A 25571-nucleotide genomic window follows, 5' to 3' on the forward strand; every position below is an offset into this window, starting at 1 on the left:
CGGGCGATGGCCAGCCCCGGCCGGGGCAGCCGGGAGCCACGTCGCTCCGGAGGCAGCGCCGGAGCCGAGGACGGAAACAATGGTGGGAGGCATCTGGCAGAGGACCTGAGGGGAAAAATCCTCTCGTGGTAACAACTGCATGGGCCACCTCGCTGGGACCGCTCTGAGCGCTAACGGCGCTGACACGAGGAGCACGAAGAGACCACACACATCAAGGAGCCGGGCAAAGGGAAAACCAGAAGTCTCCAGCCCGCATTGCCCGTCCCCATCTTTGCCAGATGCCGAGCAGAGGAATTAAGAGCCGAGCCCCCAGCATCACGGGGCTGTGAGCCTGCGCGCCACCCAGACTGGTCCCAGGCTCGCACAAGGAGCTGGAGACGCGAGTGCGGGCAGTCATGGGGCAGGCGAGGGCGGCTGGGCAGSGCAGCGCAGGCACAGCAAGATGTTCAGTTTGGGTCTACAGGAGCTCAGGGAAAAAAAAATTAGGGATAAAAGCAGATAATTAGGGTGCAGAAGGGCAAAACCATCCTGAAGAAAGTCAAAACCTTCTGAGCTCCCCAACTATGGCAGCAGGGTGTGCCCAATGAGTCGCAATGAGCTTGAGGAAGAGGAAGAAATCCCACATGCTAACACGCACCGCACCCRCTGGATTTCAAGGAACGAGCGCAAATCCCCTTCTCCTGGGCAATGATGCAAAGAAGGAAGACAAATGAGGACAGCGAGTCTCCATTTGCTTCCTCCAACTTTCGAAAAAAAACCAACCCAAAACTATACATGTATTCACAGGCCAGACTTTCCAGGCAGAGCGCTTTTTGTATTCCCCCTCCTTTTTTTTTTTTTTAAATTAAATACACAGCCACAAGGCCACGGTATTTTTTGGATGTAGCCCATGTTACTATTGGCATAGCAAGGCCAAAATAAAAACAAGGCATTCAGGGAAAGGCACGAATTAAAAAAAAATCTCCCTCCTTGGACGATGGTAGCTAGACACTCCTCTAGGTAAATGGGACACTTCTCCATAAGGACTCCTGTCCCGTAAAACAGAGCTTCACGAATTTTCAAACTAGATGTCCTGACTACGCCGGGCAGCTTTGTCCTCCTCAAGCAGCGGGGAGCACTTTTTTTTTTTTTTTTTTTTTTTAAGGCTTCCTAAGGGCACACGGAAAACTGACAGCCACAACTTGGACACTGAAAATCACGCTCTCTGCAGAAGACAGTAGGCATGAGAGGGTTAAAAATGCCACGTTTGCAAGGCCTGAACTTGTGCCGGCTCTGAACCAGCCTCCCTGTGTTATCCAGRATAACCTTCAGTCATGCCAGCTGACATACAGAGGAATTCAGACAGTTGGAATAAAAGGGCATAAAATACAATTGCAATTAAAAAAAAAAAGTTTCAGTAACAGCAGCCCTGGAGTATTCCTCTCTGGGTTCTGGAGAGGTTTGGGACGATTGCCGTTTCCGCGTCTGCACGTTGCAAGCCTCGGGCACAACAGGGGGCGGCGAGGACGGGCTGCTGTTTACCGAGATTTTAAGAGATTTTGATGAGTAAAAAACAAGCCAGAATTAACACATTAGAAAAGAGCACAAAGATTCAAGCAGCCAATTTAAATATCAGCATCAGGGCAGGATTAGCATCTCTGAAAGTGGGCATGCACAACTGGAAAATATTGAAAGCACTAAAAATAAAGCCATAGGAGCATCGCACGGGGGGGGGGGGTGGCGGGAGGCCCTGGAGTCGTCCCCGCCGGGTCGGGCCAGGCCGGGCCGGGCTCACCTTGCTTGGAGCCGACGTCTGAGGGGATGTGAGACGGGTGCGACCCCGGGGAAAAGTGCTCATCGCTGTAGGTGATAAGGGGGGTGAGGGGGTGAACTGCGTGAGAGGGCTGTACCACGGGCACCTTGTTCGACTGCAAGAGAAGAAGAAAGCAAGCATTAGCAGGGTGCGGTTTCTGCATTAAAAAAAATAAAATAGACACTTCTCAAATGCAATTTTAAAATGTTTGCAGAGGACGGGGACGTGGGAGCTGGCGGACCGCAGCCAGGAAGGGTCACTTGGGAAGGAAACCTCCTGAGTGCCCTGGAGAGGCTGGGGAGCCCAATGCCGCGGCACGCGGAGGGCGGACTAGAAGCGCTAAAAACGCCTGAAAGCRTCCCAAAATGGGTGCTGTAAAGCACCATTCCCATGAACCGAAACACATGCTTTCCATCCAAGACTGTGCAGAAGCRAGGGGGAGGGGGGCCGCTGGGCACGACAGAGGGCCGGGCACTAAGGAAGTATTTCGCTGTCACTCGTCCTTCTCACGGCCTGAAATTACGCTCTTAAAATCAAGGCTGTGAGACAASAGGACGTGTTTGTCTCTGCGAAATACTTGCATATTAACGCTACTTGAAACAAAAGTCTCCGCTCCCATAGCAGGACTAGCCACAGCAGCGGTGCCAGCAGGTAAGGGGCACTCCTCATTCCTACCCTGCCGCTCTGCCTGCCACCCCTGAGCAAAAATAATTATGCCACAAGCAGTTTTTTAACAACAACAACAACAACAACAAATTTTTAAAGAAAAGGAAGAGGCATTCAGACAAAAACATTGATAAAGCTCAGCAAGGACAGCCTGTCAAATATCAGGAATTAAGCTAAGAGAAAAAATCTAAGAGCCCGATGACATTAATTTTATGTGAATCTCGATATTCAAATCCTGACACAATAATAGATTTTAGGACAATATTCCAAGTACAAATCAAGGATCTCTTTAGACTCCGAGAACTAGAAGGGTTATTAAATGGACAACTCAATTTATTATTAAGGCCGATAGGAGAAGAGGAACGGGAGCAAACGGGAAGCAGTGCAGCGGTTTCTGCTTTCCTTGTTTTCAGAGCACCACCTTAAGGAACTTGCATTAGCAGGCAGTATCTTCTTAATGTCTGACCTATCCCTCCAGTCATATAGCTCAGAATCTGGTGCCATGAATTTTTGCTAAATTATGCTATCCTTGCTCTCCTCTTAATTTTACGGTTTTCAACACAGATTTGCTTTCCTGTGGCAAAGAGATAAGAACCTGAGGATTTTAATTTAAGCTTTGGCCTTGTCTTATATTTTGCAAGACGGAGAGAGAAAGCAGCCCTAGTAGGTGTTTTAAAGCCAACAAGCATTAGGTCCATTTTTGTGACCAAATAATAAAAGCAATATGAATTCTCCATAATATGTATGAGTTGAGTTCTGAAGGTGATAGTTCAGACTGCTATTCATCTTCCCTATTTGTATAAATTCAACAAAAATAGATGCCAACAAATTTCAGATGATTTACAAATCAGGCCTCAGTCTTTAGCTACAAGACTTGTGGGCCAACCCACCATTCAGCAATTACTTTATCAACAATAAATTGTATACTATGAATAAAGATCAAGCAATAGATGTATTTAGGTCACACATACACAGCTGCTAAGCAGCATTAATTTCTCAAAATTTGGTAATTAACATTCTGTATTATACTGGATATAATTATCATGCATGCTCATGGTATCAGGGTTACTTGCTTTTAGAAATTATCCGTTTGTACTTTCAGTAAGCCAATCCTTGTACCCCCTAACTCCGCAGCATCCTGGAGCTTTTATTTTATTTTTTAAACCGCGGCACCTTATCTCCTAAACTGATGGCAGTGGTTTGCAATGTGCCGGTCTTGGGGATGAAGGAAGTGTGAGAAGCAAGTAGAAAAGCAAACGGCTTGTCAGTGGGCTGGAAATTAGCATATAAACAGTCCGGATCTCCATTAAGAGCATTATTTGGGGTCTGCAGAGACAGAGCCGGGGTGGGGGGAGGGGAGGAAAAAAGGAAAAAAAGGGTTYGACGTGCTCCAGCCTGCCTGCACCACGCTGCTGCGGGAGGAGGACGGGAGCGGTGCCGGCACGGGGTCGCTCCTGCCCCAGAGCCCCCAGGCAAGGAGGGCTGTGGGGCACGAACCGAACCTCCCGCTGCCTCCGATCCCACAGGGTCGAGCCACAGCCATTAACAGGGAGAGAAAACACGCCGCGACATGAGCAAGACGAACCAGGACGGGAAGCCTGGTGGCATGTTTTTAAAAAGCCCTGAAGACTAACGGGCTCTGCTATTGCACCTGCCCTACAAGTCCACCTAGCTGGGCGATCTCGTCCTCGATACCCGCGTTTTTTCCTGTTTTTGTACTTCTCAGCAGCAGCTTTTCTGTTAGTTGGACGATGCGAGACCCCTCGAGTTCAGGTGACGTACCCCACAGCTCATCGCTCCCCACTCCGGACACCTGAGTAGCGCCGYGTGCACAAGGACACAAGAGGAATTAGGGCTTTGCTTAAAGCACGGACCAGCAGCCGAAATGGCTCTGTGGAGCCGCCTCCGGAAAGGCTCGAGCCGTTTACCCTGAACCCGGGGACTCTCAGGTTGCACCAATGTAGACGCCGCTCAAGGGGACCCTGCTCCCCACGCTTTGCTCAGCCCCTGCTGACCGAGCCAGAAGCAAGCCCTGCTATCCCCGGCACGCTTGGCAGATCTACAGCTTACACAGGCATGACTCCCTGAGCACCTTTTCTCCTCAATACAGCCTTAAAAACTTCTCCTCCAAAACCTCATCGGTCCGTATGTTTTCAATGGAAATACTACACAATTACCCACTATCCTACATGAAGTTCATGAAATATTTCAGTACAGAAATTATAACCCAGCCAACCCACCAAAAATGCAATGTTTTGGTGCAGACTGGTACTTAAGCAGCTTATAGAAACACTAGAAAGCAGGAAGAGAAGCAGGTCTCCCGAGAAGTCCTTGTCCAGGTGGCGTCGGGAGCGCCCCCAAAGCAGCATACCTAACCTCATCRCAGCGTGCAGAGAGCCGAGGCGCCAGAAGGGTCCCGCCTCCCACCGGGAAACGAGCACGGCAAATGCATCACGGAAAGGCAGAGGTTCACGGGTTTGCCAACCCAAAGACCTTGCGTTATGCTTCAAGGCACCGTGCCGCACGGATGTCACAACCTATTACTGACGTTAAAGGTTAAGGGCGAAGCAGCGCTCACGCCTGTTCGCCCGTGCCGGTGCCAGTCCGCCCGGCACAGAGGGGGCCCCCTCCCAAGCGACCCAACCCCGCGCTTTTTGGATGCCGCCGTCCCATCCCTGGCTCCATACCTCTTGCGGGTGACGCAGCAAAGCCCCGCGGTGCCGGCACATGCACACCCTGCCGTTTCCAAAGCCTTTCGGCAACCGGCCTTTGGGTGAAAGGGACCRGACCCCCAACCCTCTGCTGGGGCACCTCTGGGGCACCTCTGCTTCCTGGGTGGTATCTTTTACTTCTCCCCAGCACCGCRCTCAGGCTAGCGAGACGCAGTGCAAGCCCAAGACGGTCCCAGCACCCCGAGAGGGCAAACTGCCTGTGCTGGGTCGGGAGAAAGTGCATTTACTTAGCTGGAGCTGAGATCTTTGGCCAGGTGGCGCAAAGATGAAGCCGCTATTTGGTTTTAAGACTGACTTGAAAAAACAAAAGCCATATTAAAACACTAGCGGGCAAAGCAGAAGAGCTTATAGGAGCCCTGGCCCAGAGGTATGCATGACGCTGGCAGCAGCTTCTCTGTGCACAGTACGCCCATTTATTGTTTAAACGGTGTTAAAACACCGCGGAAAAAACTTTCCAAGTCGGTACCGGAGCGAACGTTTCCCTCACAAAGGGCAATCGTGGTCTGCGAGTGGTAGGGCTTGATCGACACTCCGGCATTTTAGGAAGGGCAAGGATGGGGGGAAGAAACTCCCCGCCGCGGCACGAGCACGGCTGCCGCTTCCTCCCTGGGCAGCAGCTCCCACAAAAAGCTCGGGGCCCCGGCGCTCTTGGGCAACGGAGACTGCAAATACAGTCCATGGTTTGCAAAACAGAGCTACGTAGGTGACTCCTACTTTCAAGCGCCTAAACCATCTCAGTCTGGAAAACAGCGAGTTAAAAGGACGGTAGATTTGCAAGAAGTGAGGGTCTGGGACTGGCTCGATCYGGCTCTCTGGCGCTCCACACCAGGTATGCCCTGACCGGGCACACGGTTACTCCCCATTTCGAATGACTGCTGTCCTCTCATCCGCAGAGTACACTTCGAGACACTTAAATTAATCTCCAGTGAAATGCCGCATTTCAGATTCAGCTTGAAACCAGGAAGCTTTCCCTTGTTTTTGAAATGCTTCTGATGAAAAGCCAGACTATCAGGGAAAAACAAAAAAACAAAAAACCCCCAAAGTTAGCTAAAGCTCCAGCGAAGGCCTGCACCTGCAAGGTATCCTATATGCAACAAGTGTGCAAAAGCTAAAAAAAGCCCGACGCGGCCTCGGCAAAAATGCCTGTTGGTCGACACGAGCGCGGAGCCAGGCGGTTCGGGAACTCCCGCCGGGGCCGAAAGGAGCCATTTGCTCCAGCTGCTGCTCGGGGGGGGATTAAATTAACGCCCTCGTGAAGGACGCGTGTCGATGGAGGAGCTCGCGTGCGTGCAACACCCAACGCCCCGGGCGCACCGCCGCGGCCGCTGCTCTCGCACAAGGTGCCCCCTTCGCCCCATGGGATCCCTAAAGGCAATTTAAAGAGCCAGGTGGCCTTTCTGCACTGCCCAAGAGAGGGGAAGCACCAAAACACAGTTATTTCACTGGCAGATTTTTGCTTGCACCATAATAACCAGCATTAAAGCTCTATTTCGCTCTGCCCCGTTCCACGTTGCCGTTAATAGCATCTCCTGCAGTGTGTTATTTACCACGACGGTAAAACCGGCCGGCGGCAGAAGCGGGGTTCAGCGGCCTGCCCGTGCTCCTCGCCACCCCTCTCGCGCTGGGCAAACTCTCCAAAGCACCGCTTCTCCCCTCAAACAGCGAGCGCCGCCATTTATCGTCAGCTTGCTTTAAGTCACGCAGGTTAAACACTTCATGCTCCAGCCAGACCACAGCTAAAAATTGGAAATGACACCCAGAGAGGTGCTGGCGTGGGTTTTTTTTTCCTTCAAACGTGAAGCGGCTTCTAAAAAGCCCCCAGCCTCCTTACTCCTCCTCTCCTGTCAACAAGTTGTGCTTTCGGTAGAGGCACTGGCAGATGGTCTTCTCGATTCAAACTAAAATAAGACAATAAAAAAAACTTAAGGAAGGAGAAAAACAGACCTGCATGGCCAAATGCACTCATTCTCTTTTGTTCTTGAAAGAAAGGGTCATCTTGAAAACATGGTTTCAAGTTTTTGACATAACAAATGTTTAATTCAAGGGGAAAAAAAATAAATCAGATAGCTCCTCCAAAAAAACCCACCTTCTGCTATTGCCATAGCAGTACTTTGAAACAGAAGGACCAATGACTTGTTGGAGGATTTGAGGACACTTTGAAGAGACAAAAAAAGAAAAAGAAAAAGGGCTCCRTCCCTTTCTACCTAATTTAATTTCTAATTTGTTTACCTATCTAACATTTTAGAGCCCTGAATTCATTTTTAAGCAGGAGGATTTAGCAAACCCAGAAGATGGCAACTTCAGTCTTCCTTTCAAAATAGTGATAGACTTTCAATGGCTAAACTAACATTGGATTTATGCTTTTGAAGACCAGTTGTCGTGATAAAAATGAAAGACCAAGAACAACATAATTCTGGAGCAATTAAAAAAAAAATAGGCCCACACCTGAAGACCTGTCCTTATGGACAGAGCTTTAGCATGGGGAAACTGGAGGTGGAAGGAGAGGAGATAACAAGAAGGTGTTTTGGCAAGAACTGGTTACCCATAGATGAAACAAGCTAATCAACACCAGCAGTAATTGCAATTACAATGTGCCACTTGCCTGGGAGCTATCGTATGATGCCTTTCTGTAGACAACCCTGCTGAGATGCAGCAGGCTTGATATATGGAGAGCTCAGGTTACTCTTTCCCCTCCCCATCCCCAAACCATTAATTTTTAGCAAAGTTTTACATATAAAGCCAATCTTCTCGGCTCTTGACAGCAAAGATCATTAATGTTTCATTTTCAAAACATTCTCCAATTGTTAGACAGTCCAACTGAGAAAATGGCAAAAAACAGACATGGAGAGGAGGAGAGATTTGTAGCCACCTTATTTTTAACCTCACGGTAGGTTAGAGCGTAGCCCCAAGCCTGACTGGCGACAGCAGCAAAACATGGGCCAACAGGACAGGCGCGCGCCAGCCCCCACCAGCGACCCTGAACCTGCTCGCCATCGGTGCGCCCCAGTCCGGTATTTTATTATTCAGACCAGAGATCGCATCTCTTGGCCCACAAAGATCAGCATACGACTCAAACCGGGTTTCAAACTTGGATGTGAAGGCAACATATGAGGACACATGAAGAGCAAGAGACAACTGCTCTGCTTGAAGCCCAAAGAGTTGGTACACGGAAAAAAAGAAAAAAAAAAGAAAAAAAAAAAGAAAGTACAACAGCCAGAGGAGCTTTGCAAAGAAAAGAGTAAATGGGATTTGATAAAGACGAGGATAAGCATCTCTCTGGCTGGATTACAACTGGTAACTGGATTCAGGATAATTGTGACACTGGAGAGAAAACACCACCCTCATGGCCTGTCTATGGTCTTAAGAACAGGTCTTGCCCTTTTGCAACTCTTTTTTTAAAATCRTGTAAATTAATACAGCACAGTTTTGCTGCAAAGTTGTAATAAACACTTGAGTTCCCTCAAGACACCTTTAAAAACATGGGTGTTGAATCTCTGACAGAAACACGCTTTATTTCAAGCGTTCATTAAGCACCGGCATTTCATATGTGATTAAATCACACCCAGTATGAAAATGGCTTGATCAGAAATCCCCTGCTATCTCTGTTGTTGGTTTTTTTTCTCTCTCGTGACTCCTTGATTTGTTTGCTCGCGCCTGCTCGGGAGGGCTGGCGGGAGCCGGCCAGGCCGCGGGGCCGCGYGCGCGTGGGAGCCGGCCAGGTCTTGCAGGCTCCTGCCGGGAAGGGGACGAGCCCTTTTCTATTTACACACTGCAAGCTCACATCTACACAGATTACACTTAATGTTGCACAGCCCATTAGTTTTAGAACTGGGTACTAAAGACCGATCGGGCATTAAATCGCCAGCAAAACCGCATGCTTAGAGGAAARGCGTGCTTTCTGCGAAAACCTTCCGCGCTGCTTTGCTTTGCTCTTCCAGCTCCGCAGCGGATCCTCTGCAGGGGTCATTAATTCCCAATAACTACTCTGTAATTTGACAGCCCGTGCTCAGCCCAACTCACCCCCRTTCCCACCTGACGGTCCTTTTTAATCTCGTCCACCCTTACCAGTTTATCTTTTCCCCCCGACGTGAATACGTATATTAAGAAACCCACAGCAAGCGAACATCAACGCGCGGCATCGAATCACAGGCTGCTGAAAGGGAGTTTTTCCCCCCATTTCGCCACGTCTGCGCCCAGCTTTGCGCTTTCATGGCCGGCCAAGGGGAACGCAGACACCRCATGGCTTTAGCGAGCGAGACGTTCGCGTGCTCCAAGAATTGCTCTGGCAGCTGACGTGCATCACAGGATGAGACGACTTTCCTTGACCAACCTCCGTATGTCCCACAGGATACGGRCCCGGGCGAAGACAGCAAAACCCCCGCCCTCGCCCCGCTGCTGGGAAGGTGCCTTGGGGTATCACACACGCCACGTGCTTGAAAGAAGCACTCTCTTAAATACATATATATTTACATTAAATTTATATTAGGGTCTACTCAACACCACGTGCCAYAACGAAGACCAACAGAAGCTCAGAAGACTGAAAATGGGTCATGGTTGCTTTGAACAGCAAATTTTTAGGCACATCAAATGGAAATATTCTTGATTTAGAAAAATGCAAGAGCACACGTGTGTTGGRAATACTTCCTGGCCTTGTTTGACAGAAAGCAAGGAAAAAGGTTCAAATGTCTATACAAGAGTCTGACACGCTTACGCGGTTCAAACTTATGGTTGCTCTATCTGAATTTGCGGTTTAAAGGCTGACTGGGCAGCAGCTGCCTGCTTCTAGCCAAACGCGGATCAAGCTGTGCTGGCCACACTGACGAATGCGGCAAACGTTTTTGGAAGAGCTCACACCTTGCTCATTTCATCACACTTTCTAAAGAATGGGAAAAGAGATAGGAAGAGGTGAACGTGGGAATCGAGAAGTGATGAATTTGACCACATCTATTATTGCTCAGCTGATCTCTGCTTCTGCCAAGGTCTCCTGCCGTCACTGCCGAAATGCTCCCTGGGGAGGGCCCTGCTGAAGCCGACCCCGGCGGACACCAGCCCCCAGGAGGGCTTGCCCCAGAGACGGGAAGATTTACCAACACGGAATAAATCAAGTCCCGGGAAGGTCCATCCACATTTTGCAGAAAGGGCAGGAGTCCCCGTCCCTGGATTTTTAGCCGTTTCACAGGGACGTCATGGCAGAACCGGAGCAGATCTGCCCCCGCTTGAAGCCCAACACAACATCGCTGCAGGCAGCTTGCTAAGGATCTCAGGAGCCGGCAGTGCTCGGTGGGATTAACAAAATTCGGCGTACGACGGGGTACAAAGGAAGCACCAGAAGGGTCAGTTTCTGGAAATTCAGGGCTCCTAGATGCTGGAGCACCTGCGTGTACACTGGAAAAAGKTTTCAAGTAACTTGTCTGAGTCCAGTTAAACCGTATTAGCAGATTTATCCAATAACATGCAAATTCAGGTTTTAAAGAAAAGTCTTAAGTCACAGCTCTAAGTGATTTGGACTTTTCCGCTAATGGCATCTGCTAACGACCAAAGATTTAATGCATCAAGTCTTAGCATACATCAGTGCAAACAATATAATCATTTAGTGGAGGTAAAAAGTCATCTCATTAGACATCCATCACTGGATGTGGGCAAGATGGTCCAAAGGCTTAAAAYAAAATATTCATTTTTAAACTAAGAAAAAAAAAATCCCTAAAAACGTACAAATGATTAGGCCAAAAGTAGCAGTCTGCTAAAGTTTCGCTAGGATTGAAAATGCAAACTGCAACATATATCTGGAGGTAAAACGCATTTGCAAGTACTATAATTCTACAGCACTGTTCCACAGAAGGCAAAACCAGTCTTGGAAGGAATTAAAGCAACAGGGCCCTCCAGAAACAGGATGTCTCTTAGACAGGTTATTTGAGCCATCAATAGAAGGTTATAGCAGGAATTATTCCGCTACCACATTGTGTAAGATGACTTCAGTACAACTAGAAGTGTTGAAAAGCTACTAACTTAATTTTATAGAATAGTCCCACTGGGGTTCATAACTCCAAYGAGACACAAAAACATGCCTTAAAATTACATTTACATGTAGCTAAAAATACAAAAATCACAGTATACAGTTAAACATGAGCAAAGAATAACTTGGAAGAAGTATAAGCTCAAAGAAACGGGGCTCCAAATGCTTTTTTTGGCCCATGCCATCGATGCTGACAGTTTTATCTGAACTTGGTATAAATCAGCTCAACAGTTATCTACTGAAAAACATCACTGAATGCCGAGCTACCTAGGCATGATCTAAGCGTTCAGTATTTTTTAGTCCTCTTCACCAAATGCTACCTCACGAGATACGAAGCTCYGGCCAGCCCTGAGCTCAGTCGCGGGCAGCGAGGGGCAGAGCCATGACCAAGCTCCGGGCTGGCCAAGGCTGCAGCCCTGCTCCCACTTCTCGCCCCAGCCAATTTGCTCCACTACTACTAAGCTCCTTCCTCCAGCTGGCCGGAGGGCTTAAAAAAAAAAAAAAGTTGCTGGTATGCACGACACACGTGACGGCTTTTAAATTCCGCGTAGGATCTTTCTGCCTGCTGCTAGGCTTGGATTTTTTTTTTTTTTTAATTCAAGAGCTGCCTTTTTTAAATTTAAAGTAACTCTTAAAAAAAACCCCAGCCCATGACCCACATCTTGTGCAGCAGGCACCTACATCCTCTTAAAAACTCTGGACTGCACTTTATAACAGGGGTAAGAGTCTAAACATCATAAAAAAAAGAGCCTAAATTGCCAGATTGCCCAAGTCTTAGTAAATCACCCTTCCAGATGGTCTTATGACCGTGTACAGAGCCCTGCTAATAGTGACGGCTTGCCCTGCGATTATACTTCAGTCCTGCTAAACTCAACAAACATTACACGTGAGTTATGCTTTATTTCATTAGAGGCACTTCTGAAGTTTACCATTCCCCCACCGTTCGAAATAGTTTGATTTTTCATGCAATTAACACTCGCCGGTGCAATTAACTCCTCCCCTAAGCGTGGCAGAGAAAGAGGCAGGCTTTTTTTTCTTTTTTTTTGGTCATAACTACGTTCCACCTCAGTAATTTTTATGCAGTAAAGGCCCCGCTCGCCTCTGGGGAGAAACGCAGTCGCATTAGACTCTGTGAAACACTGCTAAACAATTTATCAGACAGAAAATTAGCTTATGCCCCAACAGCTTTATAAGGCATTTAACAGCTAGACACATACGCTGCCCCCCCCCTTTACCTCAAACACAACTTTAAAGGTCACAAACGTTAAAACGCCTTCGACCGCCCCGGCGCGGGAGCCGGAGGAGGGGGAACGGGGACGGGCAAGGGGGGCGTCTGCGGTGCTGCCGCGCGGGCATATTGCGCGCCTGCCGCAATTTTATGTTTTAAGACTGCTGTTTAAGGCTACCCTGGGTTTGCTCCAGCAGGGGTAGGACTCGCTTACCTTAAACATCGCTTCTCCTCCCCAAACCCAGCCGCGCGCACATGAGGCGCTCCGGTGGGCCAGCAGGCCCCCGAAAGGCGTGATGAAACGCCGGGCTGGCGAGGCAGCGGGAGCGCGACCTCCTCTCCCCGGAAGAGGCTGCGGGTGGCGTTTCAGGTGCACCAAACGCCGGCGCTCGCCATCGGCGTCGCCTGCGCCCTCGTCTCACCATCACGCTCCCCCGCGCCGAGCCAGAGGAAGGAAACGCCGCCTCCCCCGCAAAATTAAAAAAAAATAAAAAAATAATTAAAAAAAACCCTTTCCTGTTCAGAAAACCCAGGCCAGGTGTTGCTAGACACCGCGTTACGGCCGGGCTAGCTAATCTGCGGGCTCGGGCGCTCCCGAGATAAAGGATTTCGGCGAGGTGCCGGGGCTGGGGCCGGGGGAGCCGGGCCGGTGGCTTCTCCTCGAGGAATGCCTGACCTTTCCCAGGGCTTTGATCATGCTGCCGCGCCGCCGCGCCAGATAACGAGCCCGCGGCAGCAGCCGGAGGCAATTAAAAAAAAAAAAAAAAAGCGCGGCTTCCAGGCCTCGTGTTTTTGCAGGGAAATACTCACCCGCGCTCCCGGCACGCTGTCCGAGCCTCCGCGCCGAGCCGGGGCCTGAGCTTTCAAAGGCGAACGCGCTGCTATCGGCCTGGGGAATCGCCTAAGGAATCGACACGGGAGCTGCTAGCTCTGGCTCCACATCTCTTAACCGGAGAGGAGACTTGCACGTTGCCCTCACGGAAAACACGCGCGCGGAGATCAGAAAATAAGCAGCACAGCAGAAACACAATCTCCAATTAGTATGCGATTAAGCTCTAAGTAGGAGAGGAGGAGGGGAAATTTGGTGCCTTACACGAATAAGATAGTAAAACAGAGAGTAGAAGGGGACTAAAGCTTTTATCCCCAGTTCCCATCCGAATGCTTAACCCTTTCAATAAAGGACTGGTTTTGTTGTTTTTTTTGTTGTTTTTTATCGTTTTAAAGGCGGGGAGGGGATTCTTCGCGGGATGTTTCACAACAGGTAGTTCCAACAAGCAGATGTAGCAGTAGGTTAGTAAAGCACGAAACATCTGGAGCGCTGGGTCGCAGGCGCTGAATCCGTAGGCGATAATTAGATCAAGTCTTGGCTACCTCCTCCGCCGCCCCTCCGCCAGCGCTGCGCGCACCCGGCCCAGCAAACCCCTCTCCGGGGGAGCCGGAAAAGGCGCGCCGGGCTCCGCCGCCTCTCCCTGCCGGGCCGACGTGGGAGCTCGCCGGCGCAGACGGCGCTTCGGGGCAGGCTTCACGGCATTCAGAGCCTCCTTTCCAGCCTCCTGAAATTTCATACGCACACACGCTGGCGCGCTCTCATCTCCGCTAATTGGGTTTTGAGGAATTTCGAGGCCCGGAGGCCAAGAGGGAGGGCTGCTGATTAAAGCGCGCCGCCCGCGCGGGTGCGGGAGCGCGACCCGGTGACAGCCAAGGCACCCGGCTCCTCCGCGCTACCTGCCCTCTTGCTCTGCCCCAAGAGTCCCCGGGGGTGCCGGGACCCCCCCTGCCCTTCCCGCTTGATCCCCGCCATCACAGAGCCAGGAGAAAACACCCTTTCCCACAGCGTGCTGAACCGCTCCGCACCGGAGGATCCCGGCCAGCAGCTTGCTCGCTGGAGCTAAACACAGCTATTCACAYACCCATGATAAATGCAGTCTCGTTTCATTTTTAACTCACGGGAGGGTGTGGAGGGAGAAGACATCAAAGCATGGACACGGGCTACCCTGGCATTCGGGGCGTGCAATTTTATCTTCCCCTCGTTTCCCTCCTCCCCAAAGCAGCTGCTGCAACTCTCACRACGCTCGCCCTCCGGCCAGCACGCTGGGAAACTGCCTTCCGCGGCAGGCATTAATCTCGCCCCATTACCCCGCTGGCACGGGATTTTGCTCAGGCAGGAGCGCGGCTTCGCAGCCTCCCGAGCGCCAGCGGCGTCTCCTCCGGCCGCGGGCCCGGCCCCCCACGGCCGAGCACGACACCAGCCCTGCCGCCGCAGCTACCCATGGTAAAACGCGGGGCGACGCGGACACTCAAGAGYGGCGTGAGATGATCTTTGGCGCCAAGGCGTGAATCAAATAAGTAAAACCTGCCTGGCTGTGCATACGGCGAGAAGTGCAATGCGCCTTCAGGGGAAATGGTTTGGATCAGAGCTAAGTTCAGAGACTGACCTACTGCATAGCGGCAGCAACACAGAGCATCCCCGACCCATGCACATTGTGCAAGTGAAATGAAGATGCACCTACACCTGCAACAAGAAAACGCAGCCCAACAGCGTGGTGCTTTTTATTCAGCCGGTACGTTTTGACCCGTCTGAGGACACAGGGCTGAAAATATACACCGATAGGTATGCGTTGAGTACAAAYCAGAACTGCTGCAGTAAAGCTGAACTGAAATGAAAATGAAGGAGGCTTAGAAAGCAGTGACACGGACCTCTGCAAGTGTATTCAAGAGGCAGAGTACCAAGGAGCGTGTTTTGTGCAGTTACCRCCTATGGACAAGCAGCCAGGCCACCGCCTCCCACCCCACACCGCACCTTCCCAACAACCCTGCGAGGGAACTTTTAACATCTACGTCGTAAGTGAAGTAACTTTTTCAAAGAGTACTTTTTTTGTGAGTTTATGTGGCGATTCACCCCAAACCTGTCACATCCCCTCAGGAATACTGTTCATCTGCTACTTTTAAAGGACAACAAGAGAGAGCCCTGTCTACACACACATAAACCCGCATTTGATGTGTTACTAGGACCGCAGGTTCTCCCAAGGAGAAGAAATGCACAAACGTGTTTTTGATCTCCCTTAAAGTACTGCTTATCTCAGTTTCTGTTTGTTTTCTGTTTTTTTGGGTGTGGGGCAGCGTCTGATGTGAATACCACCCACTGTAAGCTATCTAGGCGAGGAAGCAGGCGTCACAAACCACCCTGGGAATAAAAACAGAAGCACCTTTTCTCCCATTCCTCCCCCCCGAGCACAGGCCACAGGCAGGACGGCACTGCCAGTGTGGGCCTGTCAAACAGCGAGAGGTGTATTTTGCGTATCGCAAACACCAGGGCGCTGAGCACCGAGCTCCGGTCGTTAGCTTATACCCAGCATCCATTAGGGAAAACAAGAAAACCTTCGTTAAGGTCAGGGTCAGGCCTGGAAGTGCAGCTGGGCGCGGGCACAGCTCGACAGGACCATCCCCAGTCCCAAAGTCTGGGTGCTGCCTAGACCAGCACTGCACGGGATCAACGTAATCCCATTAAAAAGCCTCTGAAAAGGTAAGAGAAAGTTTACGGGAAAGGTGCACAGAGACCCCCTGCGAGAAGTTCATGGTGCTCTTTGGCCTAAAACCTGCTGCGCTTGGCTTAGCATCTACAGCAAGAGCTCAAAACAACGCCTCCTGCAACAGGTCTCGCCAAGTCCCCAGCAGGGACCATGGACCACCTTCCAGTCCCCAGACAGAGGTATGACGGGTGAAATCCCAGCTTCAGTGGGGGAAGAGATCCGAAATGGATGTTCTGCATTAAACTAACCTTCACCCACACTTAGGACTTGGTCCCTCTTAACCTTCAAGCCCACCAGCCAACTGCAGCCCAACCTCACAGAAGTCCCCAAATAACTGATTTCCTACCAACTTTCTGAGGGGAGGAAAAGCAAAAACCCAGCGACCAGACAGAAGAAGGAGCTCCTAACGAGCGGCTGCCGAGGGGAAGAGGCAGGCAGAAATCAGCTGTCGCACAGTCTGGTCCGCAGCAGCCGGCCGGGCGCGCGGGGCTAGCGCCGCGCGAGCYGCCTGTCCCCGGCACATCCTTCCTGGCCAGGAAAGGACACAGACCCGCCGGAAACGAAGTCCCGGCAGCTCCGCTTCTCACGCCGCGGCGTCGTGCACAACAAATCCTTCGGGGCTCCCAGCGAAGAGTGCGCTTGAAACCAGCGCTAAAAATAGAGCCGGCACAGCTGCTATATTTGGGAAGAGCCGGCGCTCTCGAGGAGCGGCGCGCCTCCCCTCCCGCAGCAGGAGCGTGGTGCGCAGGTTGGCCGCCACGGCTGTCTCCCCAGCCAGAAGGTGGAGGACGGGCTGGGACATCCCACGCGCCTGGTCCCTCTGGGACACCCTGCTCGGGCTCCCAAAGAAACGAATCCAGCACGTGGTGCTGGGCAGGGGGTGCATCTGGCTTGGAAAAGTCTGTTTTCTTCTGAAAAGGTGCAGGAGACACCAGAACAAGAGATAATTTGCAAAGCTTTGGGTAGCCGATTTTCCCGCAGAGCGGGCGAGCGGGACCGGAGAGCCTGGCCTTCGCCAAGGGTTGTGCTACTGGCCTCTCACACGCCTTCAGACGAGTTGTTTCCATCCCCGCAGCCAGGTTTTTTCGTCTATAGAAGCGAGTTAATGAGCGTTATGTTCTCCATGAAGCACTTACAGGCTGCATTATTTCATCTGGGAAGGAACCTGGAAGAGCCGGGTTTTACCCTAGGAAGTGCACTTTCGTAAGGGCCGCTGAAAATTTATCAGCTAGGAAAAACACAAAACCTCCCGCTTAGCTTGTCAAGCCAAGCATCATCAAAACCCTCGGCCAACAGTCGCCCAAGTAAACAACAAAACATCCCCGGCTTGAACTGTTTAGACTACCGGGGCAGCTGGGGAGCCTACAGCACGTCCCACCACGCGTGGCGGCGAGCTGAGGAGCAGCAGGCAGCTCCTCCACCCTTCCCACGGCTCCTTCCAGGTTTCCTCTCACCACCGAGCCCCAACACGGAAAAAGGAGAGAGGATCCAGCGCCGGCCCCCGCAGGGACCCCGAGGCAGCCCAGCGCCGTGGCATTTGCTACCTTCAAGTGCGGAGTCCGCTGGGGCGGCCAGGCAAAGCCAGGGGGTGTCCCACCTCCAGCGCTTGGTAGGGACTGTTGAAAGCCGAGTTTCTAATTAAGGCCACGGCTGCAGTTAATTGAGTCCAATCCACCTGTGACATGAAGAGCAGCAATCCCATCAACAATAATGGAACTGCATCGGCTTACACCAGTAATGACTTCAAATCAGCAGCATAATACAGCTAATTCAATACTTTTCTGGGTCCAGCTGATCAGGCTATTCCATAGGAGAATAGGAGACAGCCTCCTCGGCGTTATTAACTGGTCTGAGAGAGGAGGCGAGGGGAACAGCTGGAGGAGTTGGGTTGGCTAGAAAGGGAGGAAACGTGTTAAAAAAAAAAGTTTCCAATAATGAGATTAAGGCTTACTTCTAAAACTGAATTATTCTTGAAGCGACAGCGTGCAAGTCACTAACGATGAAGCCGCTCTCCCTGGAACTACTCGCGGGGACCAGGAGAAGCGATATCCTCTAACGCAGTAGCAGGTTTCAGATCCAGCATGTGTTGAACTACCCCAGAAAGCAAGGCTGACTGTAGCTGCTCTGGACCCACCTTCGCAGGGCGCAGGAGGAAGAAGCTGCATCACGTGCATGCCCGATAACGCCCACCGGGGCGTAGGTAGGAGCTCACGGGAGGCAGCCACGCGCTGGCGTCCCCGGGGAGGACAGCACGGTGACGCGAAAATTGCCCCAAGTAGGCAGACATGCAAATCAGCAGCTGCGCAGCCACGCTGGCAGCCTTGCCCTTGCTGCTGAGCCCGCTGCTCCCGGCGCGGAGGGCAAAGCCGTGGGGAAAGCCAGGAGGAGCGGGAAGGAGCACAGCCCTCCCGCGGAGCGCGAGCCCTGCCCGCAGCACGCATGCCACCGCCTTGCGCACACATTTGTCTCGCCCTCCAGCCAAAAAAAACTAAGCCACCGCTCTTCTAAAGAAACATGCATTATTTTCGACCAGTCAAGTTATGACTGGTCTGATTTCCATAACACAYGCTCTGCAAACATCTGCCTGCTATTTAAGGCTCCGCTCCACCAGGACAGAAGTTAAACAGGGCAGATCTTCGGGCCAGCAGGTCAACACAGGGTTTCTTTCTAGCGCAGCTAAGGCAGGGGAGAAATGTGCTCTCCAAGAGCTTCGCCCCTTGCTCCCGGGGCCACAACCAGCTTCACACTTTTCTCTGGGTGTTGCACACTGCTAACGCTCCCATTCACRGTATGGAAAGTCTACACAAAAAGTACCTTTCTCACAAATAAGCAGCTTTCAGAGCCTGTGTCGCCCTTAGGAGGGCCCAGGCAGGGGGTATCTTTTCCAGAGAGACGCAGGATGGGCATCATCAGGCACCTAACAAATCATGCGGCACATTCAGCTTTTTTGCCGTTTCTGCAAGCCAACTGTTGAAACTTGAGCGCCCCAAATAGATGTTAAATGCTGCTCTAAACGAAGAGCCTCGCTGGCAAGGAGGTTATCCCAGCATTACAGGACTGCTCACTACCTACTAAGAGGCCACAAGTTGGTGTTTACCCTAACGTGTAAGGAGGCCAGCTCGCACGACCCGCGCCGGCCCTGCCGTCGCACCAGCTCCAGCTCCCGGCAGGCTCCTGCAGGCTGCCCCAGTGCAGCAGCTCTTCCCGGCGCCACGCTTGCCAACGCGAGACGGCTCCCCAGTCAGGCCCTTCGTCTGAGTTTGGCCTCTTCGTTGGAAGCCCCATCCAATCACGGCCCGCGGTCTGGTTACTGTTTTTATTTCCTGCCCGCTGTCCTGGAAGAGCCACAATAACCGACCCCCCTTACCGCAGGGGGCCGACACGGGCTACATCCGTTCGCTGGCATTGCTGGGATGCTCAGCCGGACCAGACCAAAGAAAGGCAAAGAAATAAACGCCTCATACCAAGAGGAACAAGGTCCAGTCAACACATTTGTCTCCAGCACTTCAATCATCACCCCTGAAACAGGAAAGGATCATTGCGGCTGCCTCCCAAAACGACTCCGCATGGTCTCGCTCTCCCGCGGCAGGAAGAGCAGCAGCGGAGAGGACCGGCCCGGCTACAGCTCACGCTCAGGTTTGCTCATTCCTGTGTTCCCATTCAATGCAGACTTCAGACCCAAAAAGCAAAATACACTGGAAGTTCAGGTAAGGCACTTTCCACTTCCCATTTGGCTGCTGAAGCCCTGCACTTCACAGTAAGCTTCCTAGTTCATCCTGATGCAAACCAATGGATTTTGGAGCTTGCGCTTAGCATCCTCCAGGAAGAAACCAGAAAAGACCACAGTGTATCTACTGCATGTCTCATATGCCTCCCTTCTCTATACAGGATTTCACATTTTTCAGTAATTTCATGTTTCTCTCCTTTGCATCAGCTGTCACAAGCACTACTCGTCTCAGTCCCACTGACTTGAGCAAAACCAAATGAGAAAGTGGCGTGCCCCATACAGAGCATTTTGAGTACTAAGCCCTGGACACATTGCTGCTTCTCCAATACACAAGATGTTTCTTCCCAGAGACCGACAGTTACCGACAAGACCTACCCTGCAGCGGGGAGTGGAGGAAACCAAAAGGTGCAGCCCTGAAAGCTGCCCAGCCCCACCACCCTCAGCTGTGGCTGGGCAACCTCCAGCTTCAGCTCAGCTCCTCGCACAACCCTTCACCCAAACCGCTCCTGATGAAAGGTATCATGCCATGCTGCTCTTCACCTTAAAGAAGATGACAGTAAGGAGAACTATTAAAGCAATTAAAAAAATTATCTTTAAGATGCAATCTAGCCAGAGATGAATGGGAATAATTATCAAGCTGCAGATTTTCACTTTTTTTTTTTTTTTTAAGGCAATAACTTGTTGAACAGTTCTTCTGAGCAGAGCTGCCTACAGTAACTTCCACTTTACTGAAATGAGAGACTGAAGGTATCATTTTTTCACATCATGGGCCCCGTCTTCCACACCACATCTCCCAGTGGCACCTGTTCTCATTAACCCTTCTCCTGTTCAGTTTGCAATCCCATAAACATCTTGGTAGCTAATGTCCTTGCTTACAGAGAAAGGTGTGGTGTTTTTTTTAAGCACGGGAAGTCAGCAGTCCTGCCTTACCCCAGGTTTCGCCGCAGCCGGGAGGAGGACCGGCACCAACCTCCTGGCCCAGGGGTGCCGCCAGCCGCCCGAGCTCCTCAGGCTGGACTCTGACGCGGGCCCAAGCCCAATCCCTGCTCCCACGCAGGCAGGCCCGTGCCTGGCCACCAAAGGCGGCTTCGCGGCCTGCTGTCGACCCACCGAGCCAAGAGGAACTGACACGGCACCAGGCTATTGCCAGCTCCTACTATAAACACCTTTAAAAAAGCAAAAACACGGTAGGCATGGAAGAACCTGCATGGCAGCAGAGCTGGGTGCAGGGAAAGCTGCTGCAGCTTGACTGCAGCCCAAGCCGTGAGTGCTGAAGGGCGACAGGGTTGCGCTTCGCCTGCACGCTGCGGCTCCGTGCACACCGCGGCTCCGTGCACGCCGCTCTCTTCTCTGCGGGTCAGGGCTTAAGTCATGTACTTCCCTCAATCAAAACAATTAACCGGCATTAAAAATTGCACGAATCAGCCAACAAAAGGGATAAATAAGATCACTCCTGTTTTTTTTCCCCTCCATTAAAAAAATTATTTGCAATTTAAATTTGTTGGGAGGTGGAGGGGGAAACACCAGAAGGAACTGGTTTTGTTTTGGTTTGGGTTTTTTTTTTTTTTTGAGATGACGCATCTTTCGCCAAACATTCAAAAAGAAATCTCAGTTCATATTTGTAATAACAAGGGATTATCAGAGACCTTAATTTATTGCTGAAGTCTGCAGCGAAGTTTCATACCTTGAGTGAGGTGCAGCCTACTCCCCGCGCGACTGTATTTAAGCGCGAGGAGGAGGTGTGCGGAGGGTGGGGAGAAGCAGCTTTTATTGAAGACGATGCTTCAGGCAGCCCTGGAGCAGAGCGGATCCAGTCTGAAAAGCATCGGCAACCCGAAAACTTTTTGATAAGATAAAAATTCATTGATGTTGGCTTGCATTAGGCCCACTTCAACTCTGCACTTGTCCTCTGCATTTCCTTGGCATCTCCGTTCCTCTCCTCTCCCTGCGTTAGCATAACTTTATTTTTCTCTTTTATCTTTAGCTAACTGCACCCAGGGACTGGAGGGATTGCTTTTTTGTTTTGACTTATTGTTTGAAGATCCGTAACTCAAAGCAGCTTCTTGCGCCTCTGATGTCTCAGGCTGAGCGGTATAAAAGGTAAAGCTCGTCCCGTGCACCAGCCCGAGCGGGGATACCATTTTATAATCAGTCAGCTGTGTTTTATTTTGCCTTTTGGGGAGGAAAACTATTTTAAGACTTTACGGGCAAGAATACTTTAAATAAATAATCTCATGGCTGGCTTAAGCTGGCTATACATGCCAGTTCTCCTTTTCTTTTTAAAGACGGTAAGCTATTGCTCAGTACTTGGGGGGGGGGGGGAGACCAAATTCCTGATTAGCGGAGGCCATCACGCACCAGAAGACATTTTGAGAAGCACGTCACAGTACCGACAGCCTACTCGAGCCAAAACGTCACCTGCAAACCCGACGGCGCTCTCGCCTAGGGATGCACCGTCGCGAGCCCGACCCGAAGCCCCTCCGAGAGGGGAAGGCAGAGGACGGGACACGCTCGTCACACCGCTGGGCAGCGGCCGCCCGTCCCCACCGCGCTCGCCCCACCACGCCCGAGGCACGGCCGCTGCGCCCTCCACACGCCGCTAGGCTGCTTTCAGCGACCGATTCTTTACAAACGGCACCCAGATTTCCCGCGGGGAGGAAGAGGAGCACGGCCGCACCGCAGCGAGCGAACCCGCGCCGGCCCAGCTCCCCTCCTTCCCCGAGGCCGCCCGGCTCCCCGCCGAAATATGGTTACATCTGCAAACATTATCTGCCGATTGTAACCTCATTTTCTGCTCTGCTGGACGGCGCGGCCGGCATTCGCCGCCCCACCGCCGGCCCGCGGGTCCCGGCCGCCGCCGCTCCCCGGCTCCGCGCAGTCACTCAGGTAACAAACCCATAATCTCGCCCCGTTGCCATGATGGTTGAATTACACGTAATTGTTCCTGCACAGTGATTGATTTCTGCCTGAATAGAGACCGCTGCCTTTTTTTTTTTCTTCTTCTTTTTTTTTTTCCTCCTCTTCTCCCCAGCGTGCGCGAGCGGCAGCCAAGTCTCTCCGCCGAGGAGGAGGAGGCAGCCGCCTTTGAAGAGATCAAAGCCAAGGCCGCGAGCAGTTGTGCGCCCTGGGAATATGGAAAGCCTTTATGCTCGCAACCCCATTTCCAGCATCATGTTGGATTGCAGCTGCATTACATTCTGCCGGCGTTCTTAATGCTTTTAGTATTGACTCTGACATCACCGATAGCTGCTTTAAAGTAACAAAAGCCGAGGGATGACTTATTTTCACAACTCGGTAATTGGAACATGCAAAGTTAGGGGAAGGCGGCATTTGTTTCTAATCTGAAATACAAAAGAGAGCACAGAAAATTATATAAGTTCCCCAAAATTAAAAACACGTTTTTCATATGGAAAGAACAGAGGGGGCATTTTTATAGCCTAGACCACACAAAATGAACTGATTATGCACATGCTTTTTCAAGCCTCAAGGCTGAAGTAAAAATATGATTGGGGAAGCAAGTCAAATTGGGAAAAATATTGTGACTCGCGGTATGGTTAGTGACTTTTAGCACCTGATGCAAGGCAAAATAACACAGATGCCAGGGGGTCGCCTCCCCGCTGCAGCTCCTTATAATAAATTGACGGCGGTTCGCTCTCTCTAAAACAGACGCATGACACATTGCAAACGAACACTAAATTCCCATTAGTTATCTGAAAAGATAGCTAATGATCTAAAAAGATTAAAAAATAAAAATAAAAAAGCACAAGGCTTCCTCCACGATCCCCTGTTCTCCAGTCACACAGGCAACTGCTACGCTGCCTTAAAACTGCCCTTGCCGCAGCATTATTTTCGGGGGGGTCAAACGCCCCCACATTCCTCCTCTCCCCCCATCTGGCTTCACGAGTGACAACAAAAGTAAATCTCCAGCAYGAAAGACCATCCTGAACTTTGATTAAATGTGTGCCTATGTTGCCCTGAAAAATAATTTCTGGACAACTTTTAAAACTTAACGGTGGAAAGGGAAGGGGCCGTGATAAGCACGGAAAGCAGAGGCACGGACGGCGTAACAGCTGAACCGCTCTCTGCCTGTGCCCCGACCAAAGCGAGCACCACTGGTGCTTCAGCAAACACGCTTACTTATTTTAAGAGCCCTGAATAGGAGCCTTTAAGAACAGCGATTTTGAAATATGGTCGCTGCCGCTTACAGTGTGCGGAACGGAGAGGAACGAGGAATGTGCAAATAAAGCACAAGCTGTAAAAAATTAAACATTATAAGCTGCAAAGAATTAAACATTATGAGCACCCATGTATTAGCAATAAAAATAATTTCCTCTTGGCCGTATCGTTTTTCTTCTGCTGTTGTAACACTCCTTTTTTCCCCCTGAAGTCATTAAAACCCCGACTCAAGGAGCACAGCGGAGGGATCAGCCCTCCCTTCCTCCCTCCCTGCGGACGCAGCACTTATGTCCCCGTCACTTCAAGGCTGGAAAACCATCCTGGTTTTACTTTGACTATTGCCTAGCACACACACGTGCCGTACTGAGGCTGAAACTGGTGCCAAACATAGCACGCTCTTTACCAAAAGAAGCAAAAGCTGATTTTTTTCAGTGGCATTAAGAAAGAAGTCTCTCCTGCTCTAACGTATTCCCCCCCACCCCGCCTCCTCCTGAGGATGAGGAGGACAGAGAAGGAGCCAGGGCAGTCACTACCAGCAGATGCATCTCCTGCCATGCTGGTGGGACCCGAGCCCGGCTTCTGCCTGCGCCACCAGGAGCCCCAGGTGCCTGTGGAAATGGATGCCCGCCTGCAAACTGAGCAGGCAAAACGTGCCGGGCTGCAAGGGTCTCCAGCACTCTCTGCTACGCGGCACAGGGGCAGAAGTCGCTTCTGCGTGAGGCTGCAAGCTTGGCCACCCAACCTGCGAGGCTCAAACCTTGACTGTGAGGAAAAAGTAGTTTTTTACTGTGAATTACTGCTTATTTTCCCTTCCTGAGGATTTTTTTTTTCCATTTGCATAGGATTCACCAATCTGAGGCTATCAAACTTGATACGTATTTACAGCTATTCACCAAAATTTCAGAGACAGCGTTCGGCCCGAAGGAGGCACGTGGAGGCCATGGGCCAGCTTTCCATCCTGCACAGCTCATCGCACCACCCAACAGCAGCTTTCGGTGCCCCAGCAGATGCCAGCCTTCTCCTTGCACCAAACCGTGCAGTGGCTTTGTATTTGAGAGAGCTGGGGGACCTGACCAACCAGCGGTGGCCAGGATATATAGGACACATAGGCTGCAGCTGCAGAGCTGTGAAGGAGCTGACTAATGCCAGGGTGGTGACACCACTGCGAAACACAGCTAGGAAGCAGAAAAGTTTTTTCCCAGCAAGCAGAGCCCGGGAGCATGTTCAAATAGCAGGTACTGCAGGACGCCCAGGAAGAAGCGCCCACCTCCAGAGGTGCTGTCCCCCAGGATGCGACCTCACACAGGCTCTGAGCAGCAGCCAAGCCAGGTCCTCCCATGCCCATGGGAAGTGGCGAAAGCCCGACCATGCTGGCTCCCCGGGAAGCTGGCAGGGAAAGCCTGGCTGGCGAACTGGGCCAAAAAAAAGAAAAAAGAAAAAAAAATCAAAAAAATGCAAGAACCAAAAAAAAAAACCCCCAATGACCGCTTCCTGGGAGAGAGAGCATGAGACGCTTGCTGTCGAACTGGATTTTTGCTGACTTTCTGAGAGAGGGGCCAAGACGAAAGCGGTGGTGCAAAGGAAGACGCTGAGGGCAAGTACCAGGCTGCCCTCCCTGGGGGAATAACGACAACAGGCAGAAAAAATGGTGGGAAGATACCATGGCTCTGCAAGGATAGGGAGGAAAAAAGAGAAAAAATTAAGCGT

At 51.2% G+C, this 25571-nt stretch overlaps 1 protein-coding gene across 1 annotated transcript in view; it reads right to left on the reverse strand.

Moving 5' to 3' along the window:
• The window catches only part of LEF1 (lymphoid enhancer binding factor 1), a 157774-nt gene that overhangs the window by 28664 nt on the left and 103539 nt on the right, over nucleotides 1-25571 (reverse strand). The window contains exon 4 of the mRNA XM_026078397.1: nucleotides 1775-1907. Within this exon, the coding sequence (XP_025934182.1) occupies nucleotides 1775-1907 (133 nt within the window). The remainder of the gene's footprint in view (nucleotides 1-1774; nucleotides 1908-25571) is intronic.

Source organism: Apteryx rowi, unplaced genomic scaffold (assembly GCF_003343035.1).
Source record: "Apteryx rowi isolate R43461 unplaced genomic scaffold, aptRow1 scaffold_48, whole genome shotgun sequence".
Classification (NCBI taxonomy): domain Eukaryota; kingdom Metazoa; phylum Chordata; class Aves; order Apterygiformes; family Apterygidae; genus Apteryx; species Apteryx rowi.